Here is a 27252-nt window from a genome sequence, read left to right on the forward strand (position 1 = left end):
GTGGCTTTGGATCAAAGATCCGCTGGAAGCAAACACCCCTCTGAGCATCACTCCTGCATCCTCTGCAGGAAGCTCCCATCCACCCCCTAAAGCCACTCAGGGCTATGATACAATAAACTCAAATGCTCCCTCTGATGCTGCAGTAGCACACGAAGCAGAATTAAGAGCACATTTAAGGCTGGAAGAGCCTCGGTGCTGCTTGGCTGAGCTGCTTCTGTTGATGAATAGACACCAGACAGTAGTAAAAGTTTATCGTTTCCATGTCTGCTTTTTTTCCCATTAACTCGTCATTTTCTGTGATCGTAAAGCCAAGGAAAGATAAGAAGCTGAGTTCAGAGCATGCGTTTGCTGACCAGTTCTAGGACCGATAAGCTAATTGGAGCATTACACAACCCCAGAGCAGAGCTGCTGTGTTGAAATCTTAGCAGCTATTCCTCTTAATTTCTTCATAGGGAAAACTTGGTGATGCTGCTTCTGAAAAGGTGGCTGCTCCACTCCAGACACACTGCATGTTCTTTATAAGGAGTCAGGGTAAGAAACTGACATCGGAATGCAATGCAAAGGGCAGCAGAAGGGCAGCTTAGGAACACGTTTGTGGTGGGAAGAATTTATTGTGAATAGAAAGTGGAATGCAAAAGGCTCTGCAGTGCTCACGTTCAGAAAGAAGTCTGACAGGCTGCAGTCACTTCAGGGGATGCATTTCACAGCTTTTCCATACCCATTCAGATCCACCTTCATCCCAAACCTCAAAGGCATAACAGCATCGTGAGAACAGGGAAAACCCCGCAAGCTGCCTTCTGAATTCTCTATGCAGGGGAGGAGAAACCTCTTCTCCAGTTCCTGGGTGTGAGATCAGCCTGCACACGTTTCCCATCAAGTCACACCGTTTCCAGCTCACCAGGCACAGCACACACTGCTCTCCTCCTAGGAAGATCACACCCAGCAGAGCACATGGCAAGCAACTCCATCCAGCAAAGAAACAACCCAAAACTGGGACCAGCTGCAGTGATGAGGCAGCCAGGGATCTTTCACTCATTTCCCCTCCCTATTAAATACAAAGTCCTCCTACTGAACACCATCGACACCAAAGAGTTTCATATTCTTAACTCTGACTCAAAGAAAGCCAATTTATACGGCTACTTTGAGAAAGACATTCTTTCTAAAGCTATGCAATACCGATATATACATATATATTAATTACAGAATCTGCCCTTTCTGCTGGAGCCCAGCTAGCTGAGAAAATACACATGTCCTGCTTGTAATGCCATCAGAGGAATGCTCCCACACGGGCCCAGTGAAGGCTCTCACAAACAGGGACTCCAATCGTGATTCTCTGTATTGCCAAGACGTCTCCCACAGGAGCCCAAACAACCACAATGTGATCACGTCCCCCATCCCACCATCCATACCAACAGCCCTGGGGTTCCGCTGATCCACACCATGTGAGAGAAGCCTTCAGCCCCATCAGAGCCCTCAGTTCACAGTGCAGCTCTTCCTGACCTTGCTGGCACAAGGAGGACGTGCCTGGGAGCCGTGATTAGTGACAGAATTAAAATGCAGAGGTACTTCTGCTTCTTTACATACCAGTTACAGCAACGTTCCTTCCATTAAAAAAGTGCTTACAAATGAAATGTCCCGGGTTCTCCACTTCATGATTAAATTCAATTCGCTCCTTCACAGCTTGCAGCAATAAAGCCTTAGAAGTCATAGTAATAATCCAGCTTTGCGTCCACAGTTTTGCATCCTTTATCTGAATAAATCCTCTCCTCTCGGGGGAAGTAGGTCATCTCATCTGCTACTCTGTTTAAAATGTCCTCATCCACAGCATAGCCACGCGATTCCACCTCAACCCTGACACACATTTTCACGTGTTTGTATTCCAGAGGCAGGAAGGGAACAAAGTAGTCGATGAGATTCCTATCAATCAAGGTGCTGTGCCAAAATCCACCTACGAAAGGAAAGAGAAGGGCCTTGTTACTGCTCCTCCCATTGAACACAGGGGGTGAATGTTCACAGCTCCTGCAACAAACCAGGAGGGATCCACCTGAGTTTCTTAGGGCCCTACAAAGCACAGGTCAGTCTAAAATTAAGCCTATTCTCACACTTTCTGCATTGTCTCAGACACACAAACACTGTCTGCTGGATCCCTTCTGAATGACTGCATTTAATTGCATTTAAGTCCTGCTCTCCACATGCTGGTCTCACAGCTCATCTCTCTTACTTAGAGAAGATCCAATATTTTTCTGTTATCAGCTCTCATGTCCTGCTCCTTTTTCCCCCAGAGTTTACATCCAGCCTTATTTCTTTTGTTTGTTTTCTCTTTAGCACATTAGTACATCAAGAAACACACAGCACAGAATTCCCCTAATCCAAACGTAACCCACAGCCATCAAACAAGGTGCACACAGGTGTCCTTAGCTCCAACGCATCACAAGAGCTCTCCTATTGGTGGCTCCAGAGCCCAAAAACTGCAGACCACATAAAGCAGGATCCTCTTCCATAAAATACAGTGCGTGCACTGATGGCTGACTGTCATCTTTATGGGACTCTGACTGCCTCAAAGGCGATCCCAGCTCTACTCACTATTTCTGTTATTGAAGACAGACACAGACAGCGCGTTCTGCATGTCCGTGAGCTGAATATCTTCCCTCGCCTTCCCATTCCTCCAGAAATCAAGTGCCACCTCTGTTATCTTTTCAGCTCCCGCGTTGCTAAGAAAAGAGGAAAACAAAGGTTGTAACTGAAGGTAGTTTTAAAAGGCGCTGTGTGCACAGGACAGCAAACCCAAGGAGGTGCTCCTTACCTGAGGAATATGAAGATGGCTTGTCGGTACGACACCCCATCTAGAAGCTCATAATAATCCAGGAATGGCTTGATGGCATCAATGAGTCCCGCGTGCATTTTGTCCATTTCATCAAATATGAAGATTGACCTGGGACAGACGCTCACATTTCCCCGAATCCATGACTGCAATTGGTCCTGGGTGGCAGAAAAACAGCTGAAAGGGTTTGCATTGAAAAGACAAGACATGGACTGTGCTGCCTGAGCTTCACACTCCTTTCAATTGCATTATTTTGATAGCTTGGCTTCTTGACCGAAACACGACTAAAAGCTGCAAATAAAACTTAAACCAAAACATCACGTTGGTGATCAAAAATTAAAACACCCAGAGAAAGGATGAGACAGGCCTGAACTCCCAAGAGAAAGATATTCCTGAAACCACATCGAAAAGGAAAGGACACACCAGGACAAAGGATGAGTACCAGGAGGAACAGCAACACAGAGCAGAGCCTTGTGAAGCACCGAGTGCTTTTAGCAGCACTTTGGTCCCAGCATCCCCCAGCATCACAACTGCACTGTTGGACTCACTCTGTGACATCCCACCTGCAGCCATTGGAACAGGCAGAAGCAGAATTCAGTCCTCAGCCTTTAGTGTGAGCCATCCAGAAACGATATGAAGGCAGTGCTTAAAACAAGGCATGCAAACCAAACGCTGTGCTGTATTATGAGATCCTCTCCATTAAGAGGCCATCTCTGACCCATCGCAGCCCACCCCAGCAGTGCCGTTTACCCTCCTGCCATTTTACCTTGTAGAGGTTGATGCTGTGAGCGTGAGGGAAGTGCAGCGTAGCCACGAACTGATGCACGTAGTTACTCTTCAGCCCCCTCTTATAGATGCTCTCGGCGATGATCTTGCTGACGAAGTTCTTGCCTGTGCCCGTCCAGCCGTGCAGGGACAGCGCCAGCGGCTTCTTGGCCTGGCTGTTGCTAAGGAAGCCTCGCACGGCCCGGACCACCACCTTGCTGACCAGGTGCTGCCCGAACAGCCTTCTGTCCAGGCTCTCCTGGAGCGCTGCAGAGCACAAGGAGCCGTTAATGGCGGGCAGAACCCAGCCCCATCTCAGCCCCATCTCAGCCCCATCCCAGCCCCATCCCAGCCCCATCCCAGCCCCATCCCAGCCCCACCCCAGGCCCACCCCAGGCCCACCCCAGGCCCACCCATCTCCCTCAGCCCCCATCCCGGCCCGTACCGGCGGCGACGCGCTGCTCATGCCGCTGTAGGCAGCACTCCCTAAAGTAGCAGTAGAGCCGCGGGTAGGAGATGATGCCGGTAAGGGCCGAGGCGGCGGCTCCGGCGATGGCCAACCCCAGGCTGATGGGCTCCACGGCCCGCGCGGGCGGCGCAAGGAGCAGCAGCAGCGCAAGGCCCCAACCAGCCCGCCGAGCTCCCTGCCGCAGCTTCATGGCCGGCACGGCCGCTTCCGGTCCGCCGCTTCCGGCCTGCTGCACAACTTCCGCCGCCGCCATCTTGAATCTGGGTAGAGGCGGGGTTGGGCGCGGCCATGTTGGGCGGAGCCCGAGGGGTGCCATTGGGTGATGGACATCCGCTTGTGCCAACACCTTCAGTCGAAAGAAAGTAGAAGGGGCGGCGGTGAACAGGCTGTCCATAACTCCATTAAGAAGCACACGTCTGTTACAGTGCCTTAAAACACTTTATTAACTCCCACCTCTAGCTTTCAGGCTCTTTCATATCACCCCCCTCCGACCTCCTCCCTGCCTGAGGCCTAACACAGATCTGTGCCCAGCTGAGGCCTTGGCAGCAAAGCAGCTCCTCCCCTCTCAGCTCCCCCTTCCCACTCTCGAAGCTCTCCTCCTGCTTTTAAAGGATGCTTTACTTGCTTTTCCTCCATACCGAGAACCTTTATCTTCATCTCCCCGCCATAAAAAGGCTCGCCGTGAAAGCCATCGTTATGATAAAATAAGCTTTATAATGGAAAATCAGTTATATACAAGGTTTTACCAACCAGAGTTCACAACCACCCGCCAACAGATTGGCTACAAGAGCACAAGGAAAGCTCTGCAGGTGATACCGACACGTGGAGGAGGCGACGCTGCCCTCCTCCATTCCAGGGCACTGACCCAAAACCCCCCATGAGAGATGGAGAGAACAAGCAGCTCTGTAGCGGCCTCAGCCCATCAGTAGCGCCGGTTCATCTTCTTGAATTTCTCATAGTGATAATCATCAGTTGCTTTTTCATTGGGCGGACGTTTGCGATTCGGAGGAGAACCTTCAGGAGAAACAAGATCGTCACGTTTCCAGTCCTTTCCATGATGACACTTCCTAAACTCTAACCTTGTGAACTCCTGTAAAGCCACACAGCTGCCGTTCCTCGCTATGTGAAAGGCTATTTCAGCAATCAGTGCTCCTTAACCTCGCTTCCCTTGCCATCCCAGCTTTCAGCAACCCCCTGTCAGTCAGCTTGGTTAATGCATTCTGGTGGTGACCTTTGCTGCTCCACCTAGACATACCACTAAACAATCCTGCATCCAGCTGGTTTCCCGTGGGACCTCGCACATCAAGAGAGAGCTACATCTCTGTACGAGACGCCAACACATTCCAGTACCTTCCCCAAAGACATTTCACATTAGGGACTTACGCTCAGGTTCTGGCCTCTCTGTATCCCCCACTCTCAGTGGACGGGGCTTTGGCTCTTCTTTATTCCTCCTCACTGGTGCGTTGAGCTCCTCATGATAAACTGAAGGAAGGAAAACATCGGGTAGAGTATTTCAGAGTTGCATTCTTCACACAGATGTACTTCTATGGCAATTATTATGACTGATCTTCAGGAGAAACAACAGAACCTCACGACAAGCGTTCCAGTAAATGGTTTCTATGGATAGGATTCACCAAGTTCCAGAGACACTATTTCATCAGAAGTCACCCAAATATTCTTAATTTCCTTCAGAACACACAAACCTGACACCAAATCACCCCTGTAGGTGAGGTCAGACATGGCAGATGGCTGCCTTTCCTCCAGATGGCTGTGCTATGGGAGGCTCTCCCGGAAATTAATTCCTATCTCCTGTCTACTAAGATCTATGTGTGCTTGACCACCTGTCTGCTTTGGCAGCCCGCAAAATGGATTCTCTCAATTATAACCCATCATTTATAACCACAGACGAGGCAGACACTTCCAGCACACGTTCAAGACATAACTTAAAGAAAAAAGAAAGCTTGAAATTTATGAGGAACTGTCAACTGGGAGTTCAAGAGCAGAAAGTTAGGTCATAAGTAATAAGTCCTTCTCTACACTGATGGATTGGGGAAAAAAAAAAGCAAAAGAACAGGCAAACCAGATGGGGCCTATATGCACATCCCCGAGAAAGAAACCAGACAGCTGCTTGCGTTGATACATGGACTAATTTCTCCTGCACAGACTCCATCTCAACTGACTGCTTTTCTCTAGCAGAGGGGCGGGTCATACTGGGGTCAGGACAACCACGTGAGACTTACATCTGTTGTGCTGGACATAGTTAACAGCCATGTTTGTGGGAACAAAGGAAGTTTCGCTGTCTTTCTTTTTGTTCTGCTGCTCTGCCAGCAGCTTGGCCTTGGCCTCTTCAGTTGAGATTATGTTTTTTATTTTTGCACTGGAAGGGAAACAAAGCAGAGTAGCAAATAAGTAACAAGTCGTTCAGAACAAATGGATTTGCATGCATTAACAATGCTCATATTGTATTTGATATAGTTTTTTTCTTAAGAGGCTGCAGTGCTATAGTAGCTCTGATGCTTAGATGGTTTGTTGACAAGGTAAAAGTGAAGCCAGCATCTTTCACACATCCTATTTCAGTGCACAACATACACTGATAAACACCAGAGAGCTGCTGACTGCAGTAACAAAAATGGAAACGTCTCTTCCCAGAGGTCTTATTATCATTGGAAACCTATTGCTGTGTTTAACGTGCAGTGCTAAACACCCCACTAATCCAGACCAAGACTTAATCCCATCACAAAGCCAAAAGGGGGGGGTTGTAGAATGCAGCCACACCAGTGCTCTGCCGATCAGCAGCTTCCAATCACAATGCTCATCCCTGTAACTCAGGCCTTAACTAAATATCTGTGAACAACGTACTCAATTCCCAGGTCCACTTCAGGAATGCCACTCAGCATCTGGTTGGACAGCATCTCCTCAGTCTTCTTGGCAGAGGAGACACGGATGTTCTCCGGCAGCTCATACAGAGAGTCCTCAGCGTTCTTAAGCTTCACCTTCTGTTCTTCATTCTCCACAATTCCTTTTCTCTTCTTCAGCTCCGTCTCAATGTATTTCATCCTAAAGAACAGTCCACGAGGGAGATGTGGTATTTAGTTCTGTTTTCTGTACCTAATTGCTGAACACAGCTGCACTGCTCTCCCAAAGGCTAAGAGAGAGAAATGAATCCAAAAGCAGTCAGCTAACATCAAGAACATAAAACAAGATATCTGCAGGTCTGATCAAAGTCTTCCAAGCTCTTTCATAACCCATCAGGGAAGGCTGCTGCTGGTATTTAATGCCACCGTACTGGCCGGCTGACTGGCACCTCCTAACTCTGTGCATGAAAATGCCTTCTCAAGTCTGGCAGCCAGAAGGTGAAAAAGCAGGTGAGAATCAAGAAGTTCTTCTGAGACATTCAGTAACCAAAATAAAACAAATAAACTGAGAGGACACCCAGCCCAGAGTTCAACATCACAGACAACACGCAGCTCAACTCACATGTCAGCATCCTCATCCCGCCTGTTGGTTTCAGCTGAGAAGGAAGTTCCCAAGTTCAGATCTTCCTCTTCATTAATCCTAAATGAAAACCACACCGTTGCAGTTGTTTTTTGTTTAACTGATTTGACAAGCTAGGGTAGCAGCAGCCAGTGAAAGTGCAATATATCACATTCTTCAAAGCAGTACATTATTGCTAGCTGGGACTTCTAGTCCAGGGAAAGACCTTCAGAGCTCATAAGCACCCACCTGTCCTTGCCTCGTTCTTTCAGTTTCTTCATGTCCACCATCCCCCCAGATTTTATCTTAAACGGGTCATCCTGTAATGCAAGATAAAATACAAAACCCTGAAGCTCCCCTTTAGTTTAATGCTAGTCTTCCAAATCTGGATAAAGACAGAGAAAAAGCATTAGGCTGCGAGAAGCAGAATCCTACAGCGACCAACTGGAGCACACCAACGTTTTCACATTGTTACATCTTAGTAATAAAGTGACAAAAAGATCAAGCACTTACCACAAGTGTTGCTTCTTCTTGCAGCTTCTCTCCCACAAGCAGAGCTGCAGCACTAATCAGCCATAAAAAAAGAGACAAAATTCAGTAGGAGGGAATGTATTACCAACAATGCTGTTTTTCTTTATCCTTCCCTAGATCCAGCAGAAGGTCTCAAACACTTGTATTAGGACTAAGCTGCCAATTTTCCTTGTCCTTCCTATGGAACTGTCAACGCCTTGGGAAGATGAGAAGCTCAGGCAGAGAGATTTTAGTGCCTTACAGTGAATCAAAGAGGAACAAAGCTGGCTGTTGGTGCCCGTTTCAACTGCTGCATCAGCTGATCTGTGACGCTATACGAGAGAGAAGGAAATCAGAGAGAAGATATAAAAGGCCCCCAGATAAACCCACTGCTCTGCTACGTGTACCGAACAAACGCAATCTAACTAAATACCTCCCATGACCGATTCCAATCTTAGTCTATTTTCCCACAGTTAGGATACAGCACAGACTCTGCAGCCTGGCAGTGCTCTCCTGCACTCACCACTCACACCATCCTCAGGCTGTGACACAAACTCCTCTGCTACAAACGCACCTTTGGCACAGGGAGGACGCGGCTCTACCTCCACATAGAGCAGACGGGTGCCAACAGAGCAACCTGCTGTTGCACTATAACACCAGGTAGAACGCAGCTTCACAGCCCTTACCTCACCCCATTGGGTCTCTTCCTGAGGCTCTGCACTTCTTTGGCTTCCTCGAGCTTTAACCTGAAGAAAGAAACCCAAACGGCTGTTCTTAGCGCTCACAGCCTCGGTTCCCTTTAACCCACTTCGATTTCCTGCAGTTAACACCAAATCTGCTGGTTTTACGCTGCGTTTCTGCATGTCAGCACTGAACCGCACGGCCCTGCTGGGCTTCCCTCAGCCGAGGAAGGCACGCAGCAGGACATACCGCCATACCGCCCCCATCCCCTGGGCTCACCTGACCTCCTCGGCCAGCTGATCGTCCTCCTCATCCTCCTCGGGCTCCTCCCTGCGCCTCCGGAAGGCCCTGGAAGCCGCCATCGTTCATACCCCCCCCCACACTCCTCTCGCCTTTGAGACGCGAAATGATGACGTCACTTTCTCCGCGCCGACGCCGTTCCCGCAGCCTGGCACTCGGCACTTCCGGCGGCCTCACCGGGAGCTGAGGGCCGCCCCGCCCCGCCCCGCCCCGCCCCCGGCCTGCCCGGCTCCGTTCGTTCCCACCGCCGCCTCCTGCAGCGCCGGGCGCGGCCTGTCCAGCGCTCTGCCTGCCGTGGGGTCGGGCCCGGCAGGTGAGAGGGGCGGCGGGGGAACGTGCGGCCTGGCGGCGGCCTGTGCGTAACGGCTCCGGCCTGCGTACGGTGCGCCTGGGGGGGCTGCGGGGCCGCTGTGACCGGCACGGCCGGTCGGGACGTCGCTGCGGGCGCCGCTCAACCATCGCATGTCGGGTTTGACGGCCGGGATTCGTTGTGTCGTACCGCGTTTCATGAGCGGCGCTTGGCAGCGGGAGGCGGTAAGGCCTGCGCTGAACGCTGCTGGTGCGCCCCGTTTGTTGCTGGGAGGTGAAAGGGACGGTTCTCGTTTTATTCCGTAAGGGAAACTCTGGGAGGGACCGTCAGCATCCCGGTGTTGGTCTCGGATACGGGGCTGTAAGCGGTAGAGCCGCCCGTAAGGCCGCGCTGTGCGTGCTCTGAATGCAGCCCCCGTCTGGCTCAGGTGGGGGGAAAAAAGGGGTGAGGAAATCGAGGGAGCTGGAAGAGCAGCGATGGCAGCGATAGGTGGGATTTGGAGCCGGTTCTGCTGCCGTGATTGGGGAAAAGGAGTCCGTTCTGATTGAAGGAACGCGGAGCCTGAAAGCTCCGTCCCAGTTTCGTGCGTCAGTCACTCTGTGCTCTTAGTGCCCGTCTTCTAAATCCCTGCCTGTTACGTGGCAGCCTTTCGCTTCGCTGTAAAGCTCCTGAGCTTTCTCAGTTGCTGTTAAGCAGCTCATCCCAGGCTGCCGGGATGCTGCCTGCGGTCACTGCTGTGTTTGCAGTACGGGGATGTGATCCCTTCTCCCAGATCTGCTTTGCTCCTTCAGTCCAGGAGACCCTGTTAGAAAAGTATCTGTGGGGCTTGTCCTAGTTTGGATCCCAGTCCATGCTGTTAATGTCACTTCTCCTTTATTTTCCCCCTTTGCCCTTTAACAGCCCCAACTGAGATTACTTGAGCTACGCTTAGGAGAACACTTTGCATCTTCTTTTCATATCTGCACGTTACTGAGACACGTTTGAAGCCTTTAACCTACCCGTGGAGCACCGTTAAAGTGTTGGTGGTGCTCATAAGCACACAGCTGTGAAACCCTCTGTGCTTGCAGAGCTCCATGCGTTCATTGAGAGCTGTTCAAAATCCACCTATTGAATGATCAGTTCCTCAGACACTGAAGGTGGGTTATCAGTTAGAGGTCTTCTAAGTCCAATTCCCTCTTGTGGAGCTTCATTTAAACAGCAGTCATGGTTTTAATGCCAATAGACACCAGATGCCAGGTATTTGTCCTGGGCTGCTGACTGTAACCAAACAGAACTGCCTTTTCTTGTCCTTCCTGCAGTGAGAATGGGGGATACGAGAGACATCTGCCCTCACCTGGATTCCATAGGAGAGGTGACCAGAGATGATCTGCTGCTCAAATCCAAGGTATGAGGTGTTCTGGTTATCAGCCCCTTTTTGCTGTTGTGCATGCTTGCTCTTCGTAGAAAACGCTGCCTATCACTGTGCAGAAGAGGCAGAAACTCTTTTTTTCCACCCTTGTTGTACCTTGCACGTGGCCCATCAATTAAGCCTTTGTCAGTCCCATCTGGTGCATTTCTCACTGACGTTTTATCCTGCTCAGACACGCCGCTTATCTAACACACTGCAGAGCGTGGCACTGGAAGCATGGATTTAAGAACTGCTTTGAGCTGCAGGCGGGGGAGGCCTGTCGCATTGAGAAGTTTCTCCCTGCTGAAGGATGGGGTTACTTAAAAGACAGACATGCAAACAAAGGGTTGTTTTTTTTCTTACCATCATGAATACGCAGGGAACTTGCCAGTCATGTGGAGCTGTGGGACCAAATCTCTGGGCTTGTCTTCAGGTAAGAACAGCTTTGCTGTTTGTGCGCATGACACGGTGGGATTTCTGTTCAGTCTATAAAAAATACTGTATTGGACCAAAATAGAAGAGATGGAAGCAAATATGGGTGTACACAATAGAAATAGCCACTGCTTTTTTGATGGATGTGTGGAAAGAGTCTCCCTAAATGAAAAGCTAACGCTGTCAGAACGTATCATGGCGTAACAGTGCTCTCCTCACAGGTGGTTTTCCTCTGACAGCCCCGGCCTCTTAGATTGAGGACTTACATGGGTGCAAACTCATTTCAGGTTTTCTCTGTTATATTAAACAATTCCAGTCATCTGCCTTATTCTAAGCCCTGCAAAGAAAAACAGTCGAGAAGAGGGGCAAGATCAGTTCTGAAGCTGTTCTGAACTTGGTGGGGTTGGGGCTGCAGATTGTCTTGTGAAGGGTTTCATTTGGTGTGTCATTGTAGTTTTGCTTTCTCTCACTAGATTGGGTGTCCTTATGTTGGCTGCGGGGAGTCCTTTTCTGACCATAGCACCCTTCACGCGCAGGTAAGCTTTTCATTACTGTCCATCTAAAGAGAGAGCTGAGTTATTCCCGTTACTTAATCCTCTTCTGCCTGAATTTGGTTGTTCTGTGCTTCAAGTTGTCCCAGCTTTCAAATCATTATTTCACCTTTTAATTTCTAGGCCAAAAAGCACAACCTGACAGTGAATCTGACCACGTTTCGGGTCTGGTGTTATGCCTGTGAGAAGGAGGTGTTCCTGGACCAGCGGCTGGCGGCGCACACACAGTCACCCTCGGTAAAGATGAGTGAAGCAGTGGGTGTGTGTCAGCCTGGCAGGGCTGAACGCTTGGCAGGGTTTTGTTTCCTTGTTGCAAAATTAGCTAAGAAGTCGTCCAGGCTGCTACTGTGGTAGGAACTCTTTCAATTGAAGGTGGCTGCCTGTGGCCAGAACACCAATAGCTTTGCTTTACAGACTCTCCATGCAGGAAGGCTTTCAATGACTTGAATATCCATTTTGATGTTTTTCTTTAACCTCTCCTGGCTTCTTCTGTGGGCCACCTGTTTCTGGTAGGAGCCACAACAGCTGTGATATCTTCATTTCAAATAGAAAAGCAGCTGTCAGACTCCAAACGTGTCTACTTGTGACACTGCTGCATGTTCCCAGTGCCTCTTCCATTATTAATGCTGGAAGCAATAGTGGTGCCATTTCCATTCCCTATGTGCATTACTGAGAAGGGTAGGCAGTACAACTGGTTCTTCTGAGTGTGCCATTTTAAAGGCTGGCTAAGTTTACACCTAAGATACTTCTCGCAGCTCGTCTTTTGAAGGAGGACTCTTGCTGATGGTTATTTTCTGTCTTTAATCTAGGATTCTCCATTGCCTGCTCACCCTTTGAAAGCTGTTCCAATTGCAGTGGCTGATGAAGGTGAATCCGAATCAGAGGATGATGACTTGAAACCAAGAGGTAACTGCATGTTACTTGATGGAAGAGCTGTGAGGGTGACTCTGCAATCTGTAGGACCTGCGCTGAGAGGGTCCTAGCAGCAGAGAGCAGAGCCCAGAAAGGGTCACATCATCTCCCCTTTGGGAACGAATGTAGAAAGCAGCACTTCTGGAAAGTGTTTCATGCTTCTCTTGTTTGTGCTTTAGGCCTTACTGGAATGAAAAATCTTGGGAACTCCTGCTACATGAATGCAGCACTTCAGGCTCTCTCTAACTGGTAGGCATTAGGGCCTTTAGTAGAGTCTTTTACTATGTATCAGCAGTAGCACCTCTGATCTGATGCCTTCCTTAGTTGTGCAAGGATAAACCAGCCAGGCTAGCTGCAGGAAAAGGAACACGAACAATGTAGTGTTTAGGAAAACAGAAGTTCTGCAGTAGGAAAATGAGCCACTTTGGGTTTGCGTGTGAGACTTGTCTCTGGATGAATGCTGGAAATAAAACTCCACCATGACAGAAGCATGTTTGCCATGTGTATTGGTTGTTAATATACAGATGGTAGCAAATGTACAGAAGGGGTAAGCAAAGGAAAACTCAGCAGTGGTGGTGCCTTGGCTGAAGAAGCTGGGGCAGTCCTCACTGGTGAGCGATCTCCAAGAGATGCTGCCTCCGTGGGAGTCAGCCCTTAAATGAGGTCTCAGAGGGGATGGAGTCGAGCTCCCCCCCTTCCGGGAGCACAGCTCCATCACTTTCATCTGTGTTCCCACAGCTGACCCCACACTTGCCTCAGCTGATTAATCAGAGGTTCAGGCTGTGATGACCAATCTCCCATACACTATGTGAGAAAACATGCAATCTTTGTGTTTTCCGCAGTGGTATCATTCTAACAACTCACACTGTAAGATCTTCATTAACCATTCTGCTGACAACCGGTTTCAGGATCTCTGTGCTGGGAACTGATTCAGATTAGCCTTCTTTGTTTCTAGGCAGAAAGCAAGTCTGCGTCTAGAATCGCTTCATCCCTTCATTTAAAAACAAGCATGTTTTCAAAAAGGGATGCATTTAAGTTTTGATAAGTCTTTCAATAGAGGCAGAGGAGAAATTTCTGTGCTCTGAGTTCTTCTCGTTCTCTTGCAGCCCACCTCTCACACAGTTTTTCCTGGAATGTGGTGGTCTGGTCCGTACAGATAAAAAACCAGCACTATGCAAAAGTTACCAGAAGCTGGTGTCTGAGGTTTGGCATAAGAAACGGTGAGTGGTCGCACTCTTCTCATGTGTATAGATTTTGTATTTATGTTAGTTCTGAAATATGTTATCAGCAAAAAGAAATGGTGCCTTCAGGGATAAATGCATCTTCGAAGGCAGATGGTTCAAATCCTATGCAGACAGGTATGCTTGGATTCCCTCTTATCTAGGAGGGCCTGCGTCATGCTGCTGGTGATAAAAATGGGCAGTGGTGTTAGTGAGGAAAAGACGACATTCTTAATGTTGTCACTTTAAAAAGGAAGAGATTCCTTTATAGCTTTCCTGTTGGTAATGAATAAAAAATGGTGTGAGGAGGGAATGCTTTGTTATTTCTGAGTATGCTGTGTGGGCTAACCAGTGCTTGAAGGAACTGCTCTTGATCATCAGAGGGACTGATGGTCTGGGTGGAAGAAGTGAGAGGGATCTGACTCTGAGCTTATACCAAAGGATGTAAAATACAATCACATCAATTTCATATTGGTTTTGACTTGTCTCAATACTGGTTGGTCCCTCACCAGCCCACCTGTCAAACATGCTGCTGCAAAATCAAACCACGTAACTCACTGCCAAACTCTGCTCTGGGGAGAATCACTTGCGATAATGCCAGATGTGGACAGAGCTTCCAGTTAAAGCATGCTCTAGGGAAGGTTCTCTCTGGAAGGAGAGAGTGAAATGACTGTGAGATGTTTTCTCTCTGTTGATTTCTCTATCAGCTGGGTGATGTATAAATTAAGTTCAGGCTTTGCAGGTGCATAATTATCTTGGTTCCTCCTTAACTAGTTACCACACCCTGTTCTGTTGCTTATTACACAAGCTCCAGGCCTGATAAGCAAGCTAACTTTTGTTGTTTTTTTCTCCATACCTAAACAGGCCAAGTTATGTCGTTCCAAGCAGCCTGTCTCATGGAATTAAACTTGTCAACCCCATGTTCCGAGGTTACGCACAGCAGGTGGGGCCTCAGCAAAAACACAACGTTATTCCAAAGATGGTGGTTTTCCCTTCCTGCAGCAGTTCTGCTTTGTGACCAGAGAGAGGAGTTAGAACTGGGCTGTCACGCTTGTTCCGTGTCAGTCTTAGTGATCTGACAGAGCCCTCGGGTGGGATTCAGGAGACCTTGCTGTTACTGCATCGGGTCCCTTCCTGCGTCAGCTTTCTCACCTCTGAATGGTGATGGTGAGCTCCTTTGTGAAGGGCTTTGAGATGACATGCCACATAGGTCAGGTGTTATTCATGTTAGAGCTGGGAAATCTGGATCCACTTGTACGAAGAAGTTAAAGATGCCCATGTTCTGTATTCAGGGGAATTAGAGCTAACTAAATCTTATTGAAAGATAATCTCTTTTTCTTTGAGGTTTTTATCATGGCTTCCAGTGTTTATTCCTAAGAATGAAATGTAAACATCAAACTGTGTTTGATTAGAAAGTTTACAAAAGAAGTGACAGTAGACAGCCCGTCTAAACTGCGGTGCTGACAGCAAGTCAAAACAGAAGATAAAAATAATGATTAATGAAGGGCTCTCTGTATTTATCTTTGATGTCAATATGTTGGGTTGGAAAAGTCAGCTCTGAAGTTGCAAGCAAGGCAGAGCAGGCTGAAAGTCGAGCTTCGTTAAAGTAACAGAAACATCATAATTATCTCTCTGAAGTTGTCAGAATAGCAGAGTGCTCTCCAGCGGGTGCTTTGAAGCCAACATGTCAGTTCTTTTACCATGCATTTAAATTTAGGAGCTTGCTCCTTGACTGTGCCGTCTTTGGCTTCTGGTTCCGCTGTCTGTTCGTTAAAGATTTTAATCTGCCCTCTGTAAAAGAGGGATTCCCATAAGCAGAAGTGAGCGATCCTGAAAACAGTTGTGTGGTTCAGAGTGGGTTCTTTATGGGCTGCTGCGTTAGGTTTCTTAGGTCTCTTGCCTCTTATCAGTGGTAGTACCCTGATAAATAAGGTCGTAGTTTGGCTTTTGGAATTAGATTATCTCTAAGGTCCCTTCCAACCTAAGCCATCCTATGGTTTGCATGTTGCAGTGGCTGTGTAGCTTCCCTCAGCGTCTTTCAGATAAATACATTTGGATAAAAATTGGTTCTTTTATCATTTGGGATTAAAGACACTTGCTGAGCAGACATGCCTGTTGATAAACCTCTGTGGCACTCTCTGCTTTAGGAGAGTCTCCTCATGTCACAGAGGCTGATCACTTTTGTGGGCAGAACTGAGGCTGTGAACGGAGCCACCTCTTTATTTTTTGGCCTTCTTACTTGCCTGGATTCTGGATGGATGGGTACTAACACAGAATGAATCCTGTCTTCAAGGACACTCAGGAGTTCCTGCGCTGCCTGATGGACCAGCTTCATGAAGAACTGAAGGAACCAATTGTTACAGAGACACGAGATTTGGATATGGGTGACCAGGATGACAAGCGTGAGGGTGACCGAAGTCCTTCAGAGGATGAGTTCCTCTCCTGTGACTCAAACAGTGACAGGGGTGAAGGAGATGGTCAAAGCCGGACCACGGGGAGCATGGCAGAGACAGAGCTGTTGATCCAGGATGAAGGAGGGAGAGGGATCTCTGAAAAAGAGAGGATGAAGGACAGAAAGTTCTCCTGTGGCCATCGGCGCAGCAACTCGGAGCAGGTGGATGAGGATGCAGATGTTGATACCACTATGATGCCAGTGGATGGCAGAGCCTCCCCTGAGATGCTCCCAGCTCCACGTCCTGCCAGCCCATGCAGGACACCAGGTATAAAACTCTTCCAGCAATGTTATTAGTGAGAAGACGTGCTGTATTCCTGCACTGAGTGCAACAGCAGCATGCAATGTGTGTGTTCCCGCAGTGGGTTTCAGAAGACTCTGTAGTTCTGCCTTTGTGCACAATCGCTTCTGTAAGAACAGAGCAAGCTGGGGAGCTTAGCCAGGCTAGAGTGCTCAGAGAGCTGAGTGCAGCCTGCATCCTCAAGGCAGTGGTAGCTGTCTCTGCTAAACCTTCAGAAGCGATATTTCTTTATTTTCCTAGCTGAGAAAAAGGTTTTATGTATGTAGGTGGGTTTGTCTAAAAGGCTGGCCTGGGGAAATGTTGGCTGTGAGAAAGATGTGGAAGTGGCTGTTGGGTAATCTTGGATTATGGACTTTGTGGGGAGAAAAGGGTGATGTACAGTTTGTGCGTTTCTGTATCTCAGGGAAAAGAAAAGAGCAGCTGTTGAGACGTAGGTGTGGAGGCACCTCAAACTGAACATATCCCATCTTTCAACACTTATCGTTATGTAAGAGCCTAACCCTGCCAGCTGGCACTGAAGGCAGCAATGCTGTTTATGTGGATAAGGGATACAGGAGCAAGCTGTAAAACCTAATTAGTCACAAGTGTGAAAAAGTGGTGGATTGGTTGGTGCTTTTTTTTTATAGTTATTAGTTCTAAATGCACTTTTATCCATGCACTGAGGGTGCTCTATCTACCAACCTGTGCAAGTAAAGACTGAAACCGTGAGTGCTGCTAAAGGTTTTGTGCTGGAATGCAGAGCTGGGCTGGCACCGACTGTAACAGTTGGCTTTCAGAATGGGTTTTCACCTGTGCTTCCCTGCTTTCCTTTTTTCCCAACAGAACCTGACAATGACGCCTACGTGCGCTGCTCCTCACGCCCCTGCAGTCCGGTCCATCACGAAATGCACTCCAAGCTCTCCAGCAGTCCTCCTCGCTCCAGTCCTGCCAGGATTGGACCTTCCTATGTACTCAAGAAAGGTAGAGCAGGGCAATCAGGCGCATGCTGGGAGGCAGAAGGGAGCATGTGGAGTGGAGGAGGAGGGGTTCGTTTGTAGAAGAGAGATTAGCAGTTCTAAGCAGTGCTGGTTCCCCTGGAACGTCAGTGCTTTTTAAAGTCATAGCAGGCAAAGGCTACAGGGAACTTACAGGTGAAGTCAGGGTTTGGATACAGCAGCTGTTCTAGTATGCTTTTCTACTGGAGCATGAAATGATTTCCAAGTATGCGTTTGCATGCTGTGTTATTGATGGAAGAGCTATGGAGTCCCAAACACAGCTCTGTCTCTCCAGGGGAGTGTGGAGACGTGTGAACATTTGTCTGCCAGACTTGCACTTACTGTGTGCGACTCAAGGAACCATAAAATGATGTTACTGAGGGAGAGCTCCTGGGCTCTTTGACATCTCACAGTAATAGAATTAAACTGCAAATATCAGCCTGGTGCTGGAATCATTGTTAGGCCTTAGGGCGGAGCCTGGCTTCTGTTCTTGTCAAACTGGCCTCTTCATCACAAGCAAATTGCAGAACAAAATCTCTCAGCATTGCAGAGCCACCAAACACAATGGCATGTACTTACACCATTGTCTCTACAGCTGTTCAGTAATAACATTCTTTCCAGAACTGTGCCCTGGCCTCTTGGCTGAGGTCAACACAGCCACAGATGTTCTCGCCTGATGAAAAGCGCTCTGTCTCTCTGCACGTGTGCATAGGGAAGGGGGTTTGTTGTTAAGCAAAACTGTGCTTGGCCACTTGCTGCTGTGAAGAGTCTTTTCCAGCACAAGACAGCAGAGAAACGTGGTAAATGTTAGAGGGGGTTAAAAAAAAAGACAAAGTACACAGACAGGCTAAGGTGAAAGGAAGTTAAGTGCAAAGCTTAGGGCAAAACATGGTCCTGAACATGCAGGATCAGTGCTTGTGCTTTCGTTGTGTGTCTGTGTGACTCTGCTTTAGCCAGGAGACTGAGAAAGTGTTGCTACGTGATGTCTCTGTGTCTCTTCCAGCCCAGGCTTCTGGGAAAAAGAAGAAAGAACTTCGTTATCGCAGTGTGATCTCTGATATCTTCGATGGCTCCATTCTCAGCCTGGTGCAGTGCCTCACCTGTGACAGAGTGAGTTTCCTGATAGCTGTTGGTCAGAGAACAGACTTCTATAGACCTCATAGACCTCTTTTTATTTATTTACGTATTTATGTTTGGCAATGAAGCTTTCTGTTTCCATGCTGTGGGATGCAGCACTGCTGAAATCTTGGCAGGTGGGATGTGTTTGAAACCTGCCGTTCCAAGAAATTCTCAGCCTCCATAGTGATGTTTGCTTGTCTGTGCTACTGAGTTGGTCTAGCACTGTCACATTCACATCAGAAAACAGATTCCAACTGAAAGCAAGTTTCTGTTACTGCCAGGTCAGGTTTCTGCAGTGATAAAAAGTGATGGAAGTCAGGTCCTGGCTTCGTTATGTGCACAGGAAACCCAGGCCTTTTTCTCTTGGATATTTCCAGGTTTCTACAACAGTGGAGACATTCCAAGACCTGTCACTCCCAATCCCAGGGAAGGAGGACCTGGCCAAGCTGCACTCTGCCATCTACCAAAGTGTGCCAGCTAAGACAGGGACGTGTGGGGACAACTATGCCTCACAAGGCTGGATTGCTTTCATCATGGAGTATATCCGGAGGTGTGTTCCCTGTGTGGGGGCTCTTTCTTCTGAGGTTTGCTCTACAGTTTCTGCTGTTTCTCTACTTCTGTAATTGCCCTTGACATCTCTTGTGCAAATGATGATCCCTCACTTCTGCTTTTAGCTCCATCATGCCCTCTGGAGCAAATTACCAGAGTAACTGTGCAAATTACTTCCAGATTGAGCAGTTACAGTAGGAACGTCAGCTTTCTCTGTGCCTTTGGGTGATGAGCTTAGAACCAGCAGCTAAAAGAAAGCCCATCTGTTGGGGGTTTTGTAAGCCAAAGTGTCCCAATTGTTTTCATGTAACCTCTTTCTCTTTTGTAGATTTGTGGTGTCCTGTATCCCTAGCTGGTTTTGGGGTCCTGTTGTGACACTGGAGGATTGTCTTGCTGCCTTTTTTGCTGCAGATGAGCTGAAAGGTGAGTTTGTTTCAGTGAGGTCTGACAGCCAAAAACAAGAAAAACTGCACGTAGGGATATTTCACACTTTGGGGGCACATTAAATCCCCTAGAAAGTCTGCTTTTATTTCACTTAGTACTGAAACTTGACAGTTCAGCTTCCCATAGAAACTCAGAAATTAATCTTCCCAACTGCTCCGAGTTGTTGCTTTTCATTTTGTATATGAGCGAGTGTTCTTAGCAAGAAGCAGACGTGGCTCTTGGGTGGCTTTTTTCTTAGTTACAATGGCTCTTTAGCCTTCCTCACTTCTTCACTTTCTCTGCCCATTCCATAAGCCTTAGAGGACTTAAACATTTAACTGTAACCACTTACAGTGGTGAGCAGTATAGATTTTTCTGCTAGTTGATTGCATTCTCCTTCCCACCTTTATTGAGGGAAATGCTTGTTTTGATCTCTTCTCACCCTGGTTTCCCTAAGAAGCCACTCAGTGTAATTTTCCTGCACAGAACAGAAATATATCAATTCCAGAGTTGTGTGCTCTGAGTAAGTGCATAACAGCTTTCTTCTCTTCGTCTATAGGGGACAACATGTACAGTTGTGAAAGGTGTAAAAAGTAAGTCTGCGTTATCTGTATGGTGTTTCTGGGGCTTCGTTACTTCATGCTACTGTTAAACATTTTGCTGCATCCTCTCCCTGGACATCTCTTCTGCTGGGTGTCACGTAAAGTCTGCCTTGCCTTGCAGCAGAGTTCCAGTCTTGAGAGTTCACTGATGTGGGCAGGTAGAAAAAGTGCTGGTTTCAAGGTGGGAAAAGAGTCAAGAAGGGTGTGAATAGGGATGTGGCTTGGCAGCTATTGCACTAGAATGAAGAGGTGTAACAAACTGCTCTTGCCATGCCTCATTTGATAAGGGTGTTGCAAGGAACCTGATTTTTTTTGCTGCTGAAATCAGGATCTGTCTTGAATTTCAATGTGAGCAAGATGCAGCCAGCCAATTGCCTTGCCTTTTGGTGTCCCTTTGCTTGAGCGTGTTCTCACAGCTGGTTTCTCTTTCTCCCTCAGATTGAGGAATGGAGTAAAGTACTGCAAAGTCCTCCGGCTACCAGAGGTGAGTGACCTTCACTCTTACTTTTCATTCAGCAGACACAGTTTGAGGAGGTAAAGGGCACAGAGGTAGAACTGAAACAGCAGTTTGTTTTGGTGGCAAAGCTCTGTATCTAGACCAGCAGGATTTTTGATACGCCAGCAAGATTCATAACAGGCAAAAAGCCCTTGCAAAGATAAAGTGTACAGAGAGGCTTTTGGATCAGGACACCCACAGCAAAACTGCTTTGGTATTCTGTCTTTGGTCTTATAGATTCTCTGCATCCACTTGAAACGGTTCCGGCACGAGGTGATGTATTCCTTCAAGATCAACAGTCACGTCTCCTTCCCCTTGGAAGGGCTGGATCTGCGGCCTTTCCTGGCCAAGGAGTGTGTCTCCCAGATCACCACCTATGATCTACTGTCAGTCATCTGCCATCATGGCACAGCAGGCAGTAAGTCTTTCTTGTGAGTGCATGGCAGAAGTGAGCCAGAACAAGAAGAGTATGAGCAAAGCAGAAGTGTGTTCCAGGGCTGGGCAGCAGCTCTGCTGGGAGAGCCTGGGTTTCATCTGTACCCTGAATTTCAGCTGTGCTGTGTTTCCTGTTACAGGTGGGCATTACATTGCCTACTGTCAGAACGTGATCAATGGCCAGTGGTACGAGTTTGATGACCAGTATGTCACTGAGGTCCATGAGACTGTGGTACAGAATGCAGAAGCCTATGTCTTGTTCTACAGGTGAGCAGTGCTCTGCGTGCAGCAGTTCTGTCCTGGTTGCAGAATACTTAGAAATGTGTATGGAAAACTAAGAGTTGAAGAATTGCTTCTTTTTCTCTTCCTTTCCCTACTGAAGGAAAAGCAGTGAAGAGGCTGTGAGAGAGCGTCAGAAAGTTGTGTCCCTTGCCAGCATGAAGGAGCACAGTTTACTCCAGTTCTACATCTCTCGAGAGTGGCTCAACAAATTCAACACCTTTGCTGAGCCTGGTCCCATCACCAATCACACCTTTCTGTGCTCTCATGGAGGTAAGAAGGTGCTGCTGAACCCAGAAAAGCAACTTTCAGCTATTTCTTCTTGTTTTCTGGTGCATGAACAAACGCTGTAGTCCTGTCACAGCGCATGCTGTTGTAGGATCTGCCTTGTTGGCAAAAGCTTCAGCCCACTCAGGGAGAGATGAGACAGTTGCCCCATTGTCCTGCTGATCAAATGCCTTGTGCTGGGAAACAACAGTATTCAGTTCTCTGCTTGTTTTTAACAATGAACCTGTAGAAAGCAGAAAAAGCAATGTTTTTCTGTGTTACCCCTATCAGCAAGGTTGTCCTTCAGTGTGTGTCTGGAGAATGGAGCACACACTCCTGAAGGGACCTGATCCCACATTGTTACTGCTCTCTTCCATCTCTCATTCCTCGGAACCCTCATGTTCCTATATTCACAATTAGGAAGGAAGCACTTGATTAGCAGTTGTCACCTTGAACTGAGAAACTCGCACAGTCAGTGAACTCTTGGGTGACTTCCATTAGTAGAGGAAGCAAATGCTGGAATCGGGGAGTTTTCAGTAAGGAAGATTTGTCTTTTTGCTATTTCTGTCTTTAAGCAGCAGTAGAATTCTGTTTGCTCTCCCTCTTGCTTTTCCCGCAGGGATTCCTCCTAATAAATACCATTACATTGATGACCTGGTTGTGATTCTGCCCCAGAACGTGTGGGAGTATCTCTACAACAGGTGACTGGCCATTTCATTCTATGTCCCATTCTGTTTTCCTAGACAGTCTGTCATTCTGGGGTCTCTCCACCTTAGGCACCATCCAAGGGATAACGCCTTACCATGGCACCTTGAGCACCATGCAGCACTTGGTGTGGGCTGACAAGACCCATGTTAGATAGACCCCACTAATCTAAACCAAAACAAGCTGTATCAGTGCATTGTCTCATGACAATACTGTGACCCTCAGTGTGTTGCAGAAAATCAATGCTGTCCATTCAGAAAAGCAGTCTGGAGTAATGTAGAAATCCATCTGTGCAGGATTCAGGGCTGGGAAGCACTTCCATTTTCCTACAGTTCTTCATTCCCCTCCCTCTTTTCTTGTGCTCAGGTTTGGGGGCGGCCCTGCGGTGAACCATCTGTACGTGTGCTCTATTTGCCAAGTGGAAATTGAAGCACTTGCCAAACGCAGGAGAATTGAAATTGACACCTTCATCAAGGTTTGTATGGGAGGGATTCAGAGGCAACGGAAAAGGGTGGGGGTGGGAAATGGAGGCCTGTTGTGGACAGGTAGTGGTGGAAAACTCTTGCCCTTGTTTTCCAGAATATGACTTACAGGAGATAGATTGAGGGGTTCCCCAGTGCTGTCAGTGTGGGGAGGGGCAGCTGGAACACGGTAATGCTGCCTGTGGATGCATGGACAAACAGCGTTGGAAACCATCCTGGTCTCTTGCCTGCACTAGTTAGTGGAAACACATGGAGAGGGTGGTGGGATTCCTCACAATAAGGGGCTGTTCTGAAGAGTGGCCGAGCTGCCTTATAGCTAATGGAAGAGGCTCCCCCAGACCTCAGCAGTGACTGAATCTTTCCTGCACTTCTGTTCCCTGCTCTCCCAGCTGAACAAGGCTTTCCAAGCAGAGGAGTCTCCAAGTGTCATCTATTCTATCAGCATGCAGTGGTTCCGTGAGTGGGAAGCCTTTGTCAGAGGGAAGGATAATGGTAAGAAGCCAGAGATCGCTGGAGACTGTCAATGCTGGGAGGTAGAATGAAAACACATTCATTTTTAGGTGTCCTCTTCAGTAAGCACTGCACCTGCTGGGCACAGCTTGAGGCTGCACAGGGTCTGGAAGCAACCAGTCATTGTGCCTGCAGGTCCCCTGGGTGGGGCAGAAATAATGAGGACTAGCATGGGGAAATGATCTGAACTGGGTGGCAGCGTGGAAAGCCCAGTGGTTCTACATGTGTTTGTTCTTCCTCTCACAGAACCTCCTGGACCAATTGACAACAGCAAGATTGCACTCGCAAAAGCGGGTGGCCACATGCATGTTAAACAAGGTAAGGCATGTGCTGCTGTCTTGTAGTGTTGCTAAGAGGTGAGGGAGAATATTCCACCGCATCTGTCTGTAACAGAGCAGTAACAGAGCAAGATGGTGCTGTAGAGGAAGATGCCTTTCTGCACATCCCTGTGCTGCCTGCCTTGAGCGCCATCTCAGTTCTCCATTGGCAGCTCCCACACGGCCCGACTTGCTGACATGATTTAGTGTAGTAAACCCTGCAGTCCCCCGTCTCCTGTTGTTGTTATTTCCACATCCTTCCATCATTTCCCTTTGCTCACTATTGTAATCTTGCACTTGTCTTTTTACTCAACATCTGCTGTGGTGCAGCTTGTGAAATAACACTGCCTGGGCTGTCCGCACTGCTGGGCAGGTGAAGATTGCATCTGTAGATTGCATCTGTATCTTGGTTATCTCTCAAAGCAAACATTTCTGCTCTCCTCCTCTTCTGTAACCTTCACAGCAAAGATCTTTGCTTTCCCTGTGTTTTACTTTGGCCACTTTAAATTGTTCCTCCTGGGACAGTTTGCAGGAACGTTTTCTGTCCCTTTGGGGCAGTAGAACCAGCTGCCTGGGGTTGGTGTGTAGCCCTGGTCTGTCAGAGCTCATGTTGTGCTGTGTGGCTCAGTTTGAGGATGGGAAGAAGTGAGTGCAGCAGAATCCCACAGCTGTGGGGTGAAGTGCCGTGGAGCCTCAGTGGCTTCAGCAGCAGGTGGCACTGCAGGGGGCTGGTGGGAGCACTGCTGCTATGGCTGCATGGCACCGGGCTGTGCTTCGTTTGGACAGTGCAGATCTGGGCACCAGGTGTGCTTTGCTCTTCTGGTGCAGGGGGAGGCGGCGGGGGACGATGTCCTCCATGATTCAATGCAGCAGCCCCTCCAGCTGATGGCTGCGTGTCTGCTTATTGCTGTTGTCCTTTTCAGGTGCTGATTATGGGCAGATTTCTGAGGAGACGTGGATTTATTTAAGCACACTGTACGGAGGGGGCCCAGAGATTGCTACCAGACAGAACGTGGCCCAGGCCCAAGAACTGGATAACCTGCATGGGGAGCAGAAGATTGAAGCAGAAACCCGGGCTGTGTGATGTGTGCAGGATGGGGCAGGGAAGGTACGGCACAACTGTGTGTGCGGATGGATGGGGAATCCGGAGGAGTCCAACCTATTCCTCTGTGTGGTACTCAAAGGCGTGTGCAGCTCCCACCACCACCCTGGGGAAGGCAGGTGTCCTTGGCCATCCTTTCATGCGGTTCTGGATATAAGGTGGTTATATGAAAGACCGGGAGAAATCAGTTTCTCTTTAATTCATATTTGTAGCCTCAGTGGGGAAAAAAAAACTGGTGGTGAGATTGCAGATGGAATTCACTAGCCTGTGTTTTGACCTGAGCCTCTCCCTTTTCTTTGCTTACAAGAAATGAGCACTCTCAGCTTGTCCTCAGTAAACCGATTCTCTGCTCCTTTGCAGGTTTTGCTTTTGGCACTTTCCTTTTTATAACCCCTGTGTAAAGGTAATGAGATGTTATTTATGTTTCCACTAAGCAGCGTCGCAACTAGAGAAACCTGTTGATTTGAAGCTAACTAAAGCCACGAGGTCTCCTGGTAGTTTTGTGCCGATGGTGCACGGTTGTCACAACTTCCTAGTTTTGCTCCTTATCTCATTGTTGCAACTTCAGCTGCAACCGAATAACTTTGAAGTAGTCTGTTTCTTTCTCCCCTAAGCCCTAAAGTTGCACCTTCACCATCCTGGCAGGATTTTCTACTCCTCGTATCTGATTTCATGCGTTCAGCATGTTTTCAGAGAACAAAGCTTGGAGGACGAGTTCTCCTTCCCTCTGTACTGTTTCCCCTTAAGCTCCTGGCAGCTTGCTAGATACGGGATGCAGCCTTACAGGTTAGACTCAAAGCTGTTCAATAGGCAGACTTCTTTGGAGCAGGATACGGGACTTTGTAAGCCCAGAACCCCTCCTCAGAATGACCCTGCAGTCAGCAGAGATCTGTCACAAGCAAGAAAGGATGAGTGAGGTCTGAGGAGGGGGCCTGTTTGTTTGAGGGGGGGGCAGCTGTGGGCAGGGCCCTCACAGTGCTGGGGAAGGTGCCTGGCTGAGCAGATCCGGGCTGCTGGGGTGGCTTCAGGAATGAGCTGCTTTCTGCAAACAAGCCTCCACCTGTGTGCTGAGGTCATTTAGCTTCTCAGTACTGATGTCCTTTGTGTAGGCTGTGGCTCGTTTAATGGATAGAAATAACGTGCTCCCTCATCTACTGCTGCTGTAGCTTTGGACTATAATAACAGCCAGCAGTGAGAGGCTGGAAGACAAAGGAGTCTGAATGCTAGTTATCCCAGCAGGGCCATTCTTAAAACGTTCTTCCTTCACCTAAGACAAGGCCATGGCAAAAGGGAGTATCTCTGCGTTTCAGTGAGCTTCAATGGCATCTCAGCAAGGCAAAGCTGGCGATGCAGAGGTGACCTCTCTTGGGCTGAGGACCAAAACTGTGCATTCATCGCAGAGCTGGAGCCTGCCTGGTTCCACAGCATCACACCTGGGCTTGGAGGCCCATGGAAAAGAGAAAGGAAGGGAGGGCTGTGCTTCCACTCACAGGTAGAGTGCAGAGAAGAGCGCAGAAGAGTTTGAAAAGGAAAAAAATGTGGCCTTCAGATTATTTTTAGACCAAAAGATTGCTGCAGACAGCAAGTCCTTCTTTAAATAAATCCTGTAAATGGTTCAGTGTGTTAATTTCACTATCTCGTTTATTGGATGCCTGTATGTGCCCAAGGGGAGGTCAAAGAATGAGCCGCTGTTGGGATTTCTCATTGTTCTCAGCTTTGTTCACCGCTGCAGCCTTCTTGGAAGCTGCTGCAGAGCCTGTAGGGCTGCATGTCTGTGTTGTCTGTGCCGTTCAGAGGATGCTGTACAGATCGTAGTAATACTCCTGTGCTTAAGTGTTATACTTTGTGCTGAAAACGTGTCACAATAAATATATGTGCATCCAACACGCTGCACGACTGCTGTCTGCCTGCAGGGCCCGAGCACCTGCCAGCTAACTCCAAAGCCCCAAAGAACACCAAAGCTTCCTGCTGCCACAAGGCTGTGCAGTAAATCCTTCCCAGCAGTGCACCGACTGATCCTGCACTGTGTCAGAGGAGGGCGCCTGCTCCCCAGGCAGCTTCTGTGCACACAAAAAGCCTTCCCTGCTTACCGTGGTTCAGCCAAGTTCATCCGCACTGTCTGGGAAGCACGGGGTGCTATTTGTGAGCAGCAGAGTGAGGGGAGGAGGCTGGAGTTCCTTGAGGTGTTCAAACTTAATGGAGCAGAGCCTGTGCAGTTTTGGTCAGCGTGGTGTGGCTGAAGGTTTCACACACTCCCTGCTAACACGTACATGCGTCGCTTTGCTTGTGGGCACGATGCAGCCAGCAGCACTGTGATTGAAATGCGGTGCTCTCAGTAACAGGCTGGCAACGCTGCTGAAAGATGGGGGCGAGAGAAATACAGCCCGGGGTGAGGGGCTGCAGGGGA

The 27252-nt window shown here is 48.4% G+C and overlaps 3 protein-coding genes across 5 annotated transcripts; 1 reads left to right on the forward strand and 2 right to left on the reverse strand.

Moving 5' to 3' along the window:
* Positions 1-580: 580 nt before the first annotated feature.
* LOC140260325 (torsin-1A-like) lies at positions 581-4323 on the reverse strand. The gene is made up of 5 exons (XM_072352547.1): positions 4032-4323; positions 3588-3853; positions 2804-2979; positions 2584-2711; positions 581-1948 (listed from the first exon to the last, which is right to left on the reverse strand). Exons 1-5 carry the CDS (start codon positions 4306-4308, stop codon positions 1698-1700), a joined length of 1098 nt encoding a protein of 365 aa, XP_072208648.1. The 5' UTR covers positions 4309-4323; the 3' UTR covers positions 581-1697.
* Positions 4324-4749: 426 nt separating this feature from the next.
* C18H9orf78 (chromosome 18 C9orf78 homolog) lies at positions 4750-9142 on the reverse strand. The gene is made up of 9 exons (XM_072352549.1): positions 9000-9142; positions 8726-8785; positions 8043-8094; positions 7779-7849; positions 7533-7610; positions 6915-7112; positions 6296-6432; positions 5439-5537; positions 4750-5069 (listed from the first exon to the last, which is right to left on the reverse strand). Exons 1-9 carry the CDS (start codon positions 9080-9082, stop codon positions 4978-4980), a joined length of 870 nt encoding a protein of 289 aa, XP_072208650.1. The 5' UTR covers positions 9083-9142; the 3' UTR covers positions 4750-4977.
* Positions 9143-9159: 17 nt separating this feature from the next.
* On the forward strand, positions 9160-26734 carry USP20 (ubiquitin specific peptidase 20). 3 transcript variants are annotated; one of them, XM_072352544.1, is made up of 25 exons: positions 9217-9333; positions 10231-10466; positions 10629-10714; positions 11097-11150; positions 11623-11685; positions 11824-11937; positions 12510-12606; positions 12792-12861; positions 13719-13832; positions 14697-14775; positions 16126-16552; positions 17408-17545; positions 18563-18669; positions 19056-19228; positions 19556-19650; positions 20210-20243; positions 20691-20736; positions 20986-21166; positions 21324-21450; positions 21566-21735; positions 22349-22430; positions 22801-22909; positions 23306-23408; positions 23673-23744; positions 24667-26734. In XM_072352544.1, the coding sequence occupies exons 2-25, from the start codon at positions 10442-10444 to the stop codon at positions 24825-24827; spliced, it is 2727 nt and encodes a 908-aa protein (XP_072208645.1). In that variant the 5' UTR covers positions 9217-9333; positions 10231-10441; the 3' UTR covers positions 24828-26734. The 3 variants fall into 3 exon arrangements, with proteins under 3 accessions (XP_072208647.1, XP_072208645.1, XP_072208646.1); XM_072352546.1 differs by lacking the exon at positions 10231-10466 and having other exon boundaries at positions 9160-9333; XM_072352545.1 differs by lacking the exons at positions 9217-9333; positions 10231-10466 and adding an exon at positions 9420-9554.
* The last annotated feature ends 518 nt before the right edge of the window (positions 26735-27252 follow it).

This window comes from Excalfactoria chinensis, chromosome 18, assembly GCF_039878825.1.
Source record: "Excalfactoria chinensis isolate bCotChi1 chromosome 18, bCotChi1.hap2, whole genome shotgun sequence".
Lineage (NCBI taxonomy): Eukaryota > Metazoa > Chordata > Aves > Galliformes > Phasianidae > Excalfactoria > Excalfactoria chinensis.

What these genes read in the sequence shown, in the direction of transcription:
- LOC140260325 (XM_072352547.1), bottom strand. Translation starts at nt 4,308, where the DNA reads ATGGCGGCGGCGGAAGTTGTGCAGCAGGCCGGAAGCGGCGGACCGGAA. An exon ending in GCCATCTTCATATTCCTCAG is followed by an intron (nt 2,712 to 2,803) that starts GTAAGGAGCACC and finishes CTCTTTTCTTAG; the next exon opens with CAACGCGGGAGCTGAAAAGA. An exon ending in TGTCTTCAATAACAGAAATA is followed by an intron (nt 1,949 to 2,583) that starts GTGAGTAGAGCT and finishes TTCCTTTCGTAG; the next exon opens with GTGGATTTTGGCACAGCACC.
- C18H9orf78 (XM_072352549.1), bottom strand. Translation starts at nt 9,082, where the DNA reads ATGGCGGCTTCCAGGGCCTTCCGGAGGCGCAGGGAGGAGCCCGAGGAG. An exon ending in CAGCTGGCCGAGGAGGTCAG is followed by an intron (nt 8,786 to 8,999) that starts GTGAGCCCAGGG and finishes TTCTTTCTTCAG; the next exon opens with GTTAAAGCTCGAGGAAGCCA. An exon ending in AAGAAGAAGCAACACTTGTG is followed by an intron (nt 7,850 to 8,042) that starts GTAAGTGCTTGA and finishes CTTGCATTACAG; the next exon opens with GATGACCCGTTTAAGATAAA.
- USP20 (XM_072352544.1), top strand. Translation starts at nt 10,442, where the DNA reads ATGATCAGTTCCTCAGACACTGAAG. An exon ending in ATCTCTGGGCTTGTCTTCAG is followed by an intron (nt 11,151 to 11,622) that starts GTAAGAACAGCT and finishes TTCTCTCACTAG; the next exon opens with ATTGGGTGTCCTTATGTTGG. An exon ending in GAGGTTTGGCATAAGAAACG is followed by an intron (nt 13,833 to 14,696) that starts GTGAGTGGTCGC and finishes ATACCTAAACAG; the next exon opens with GCCAAGTTATGTCGTTCCAA.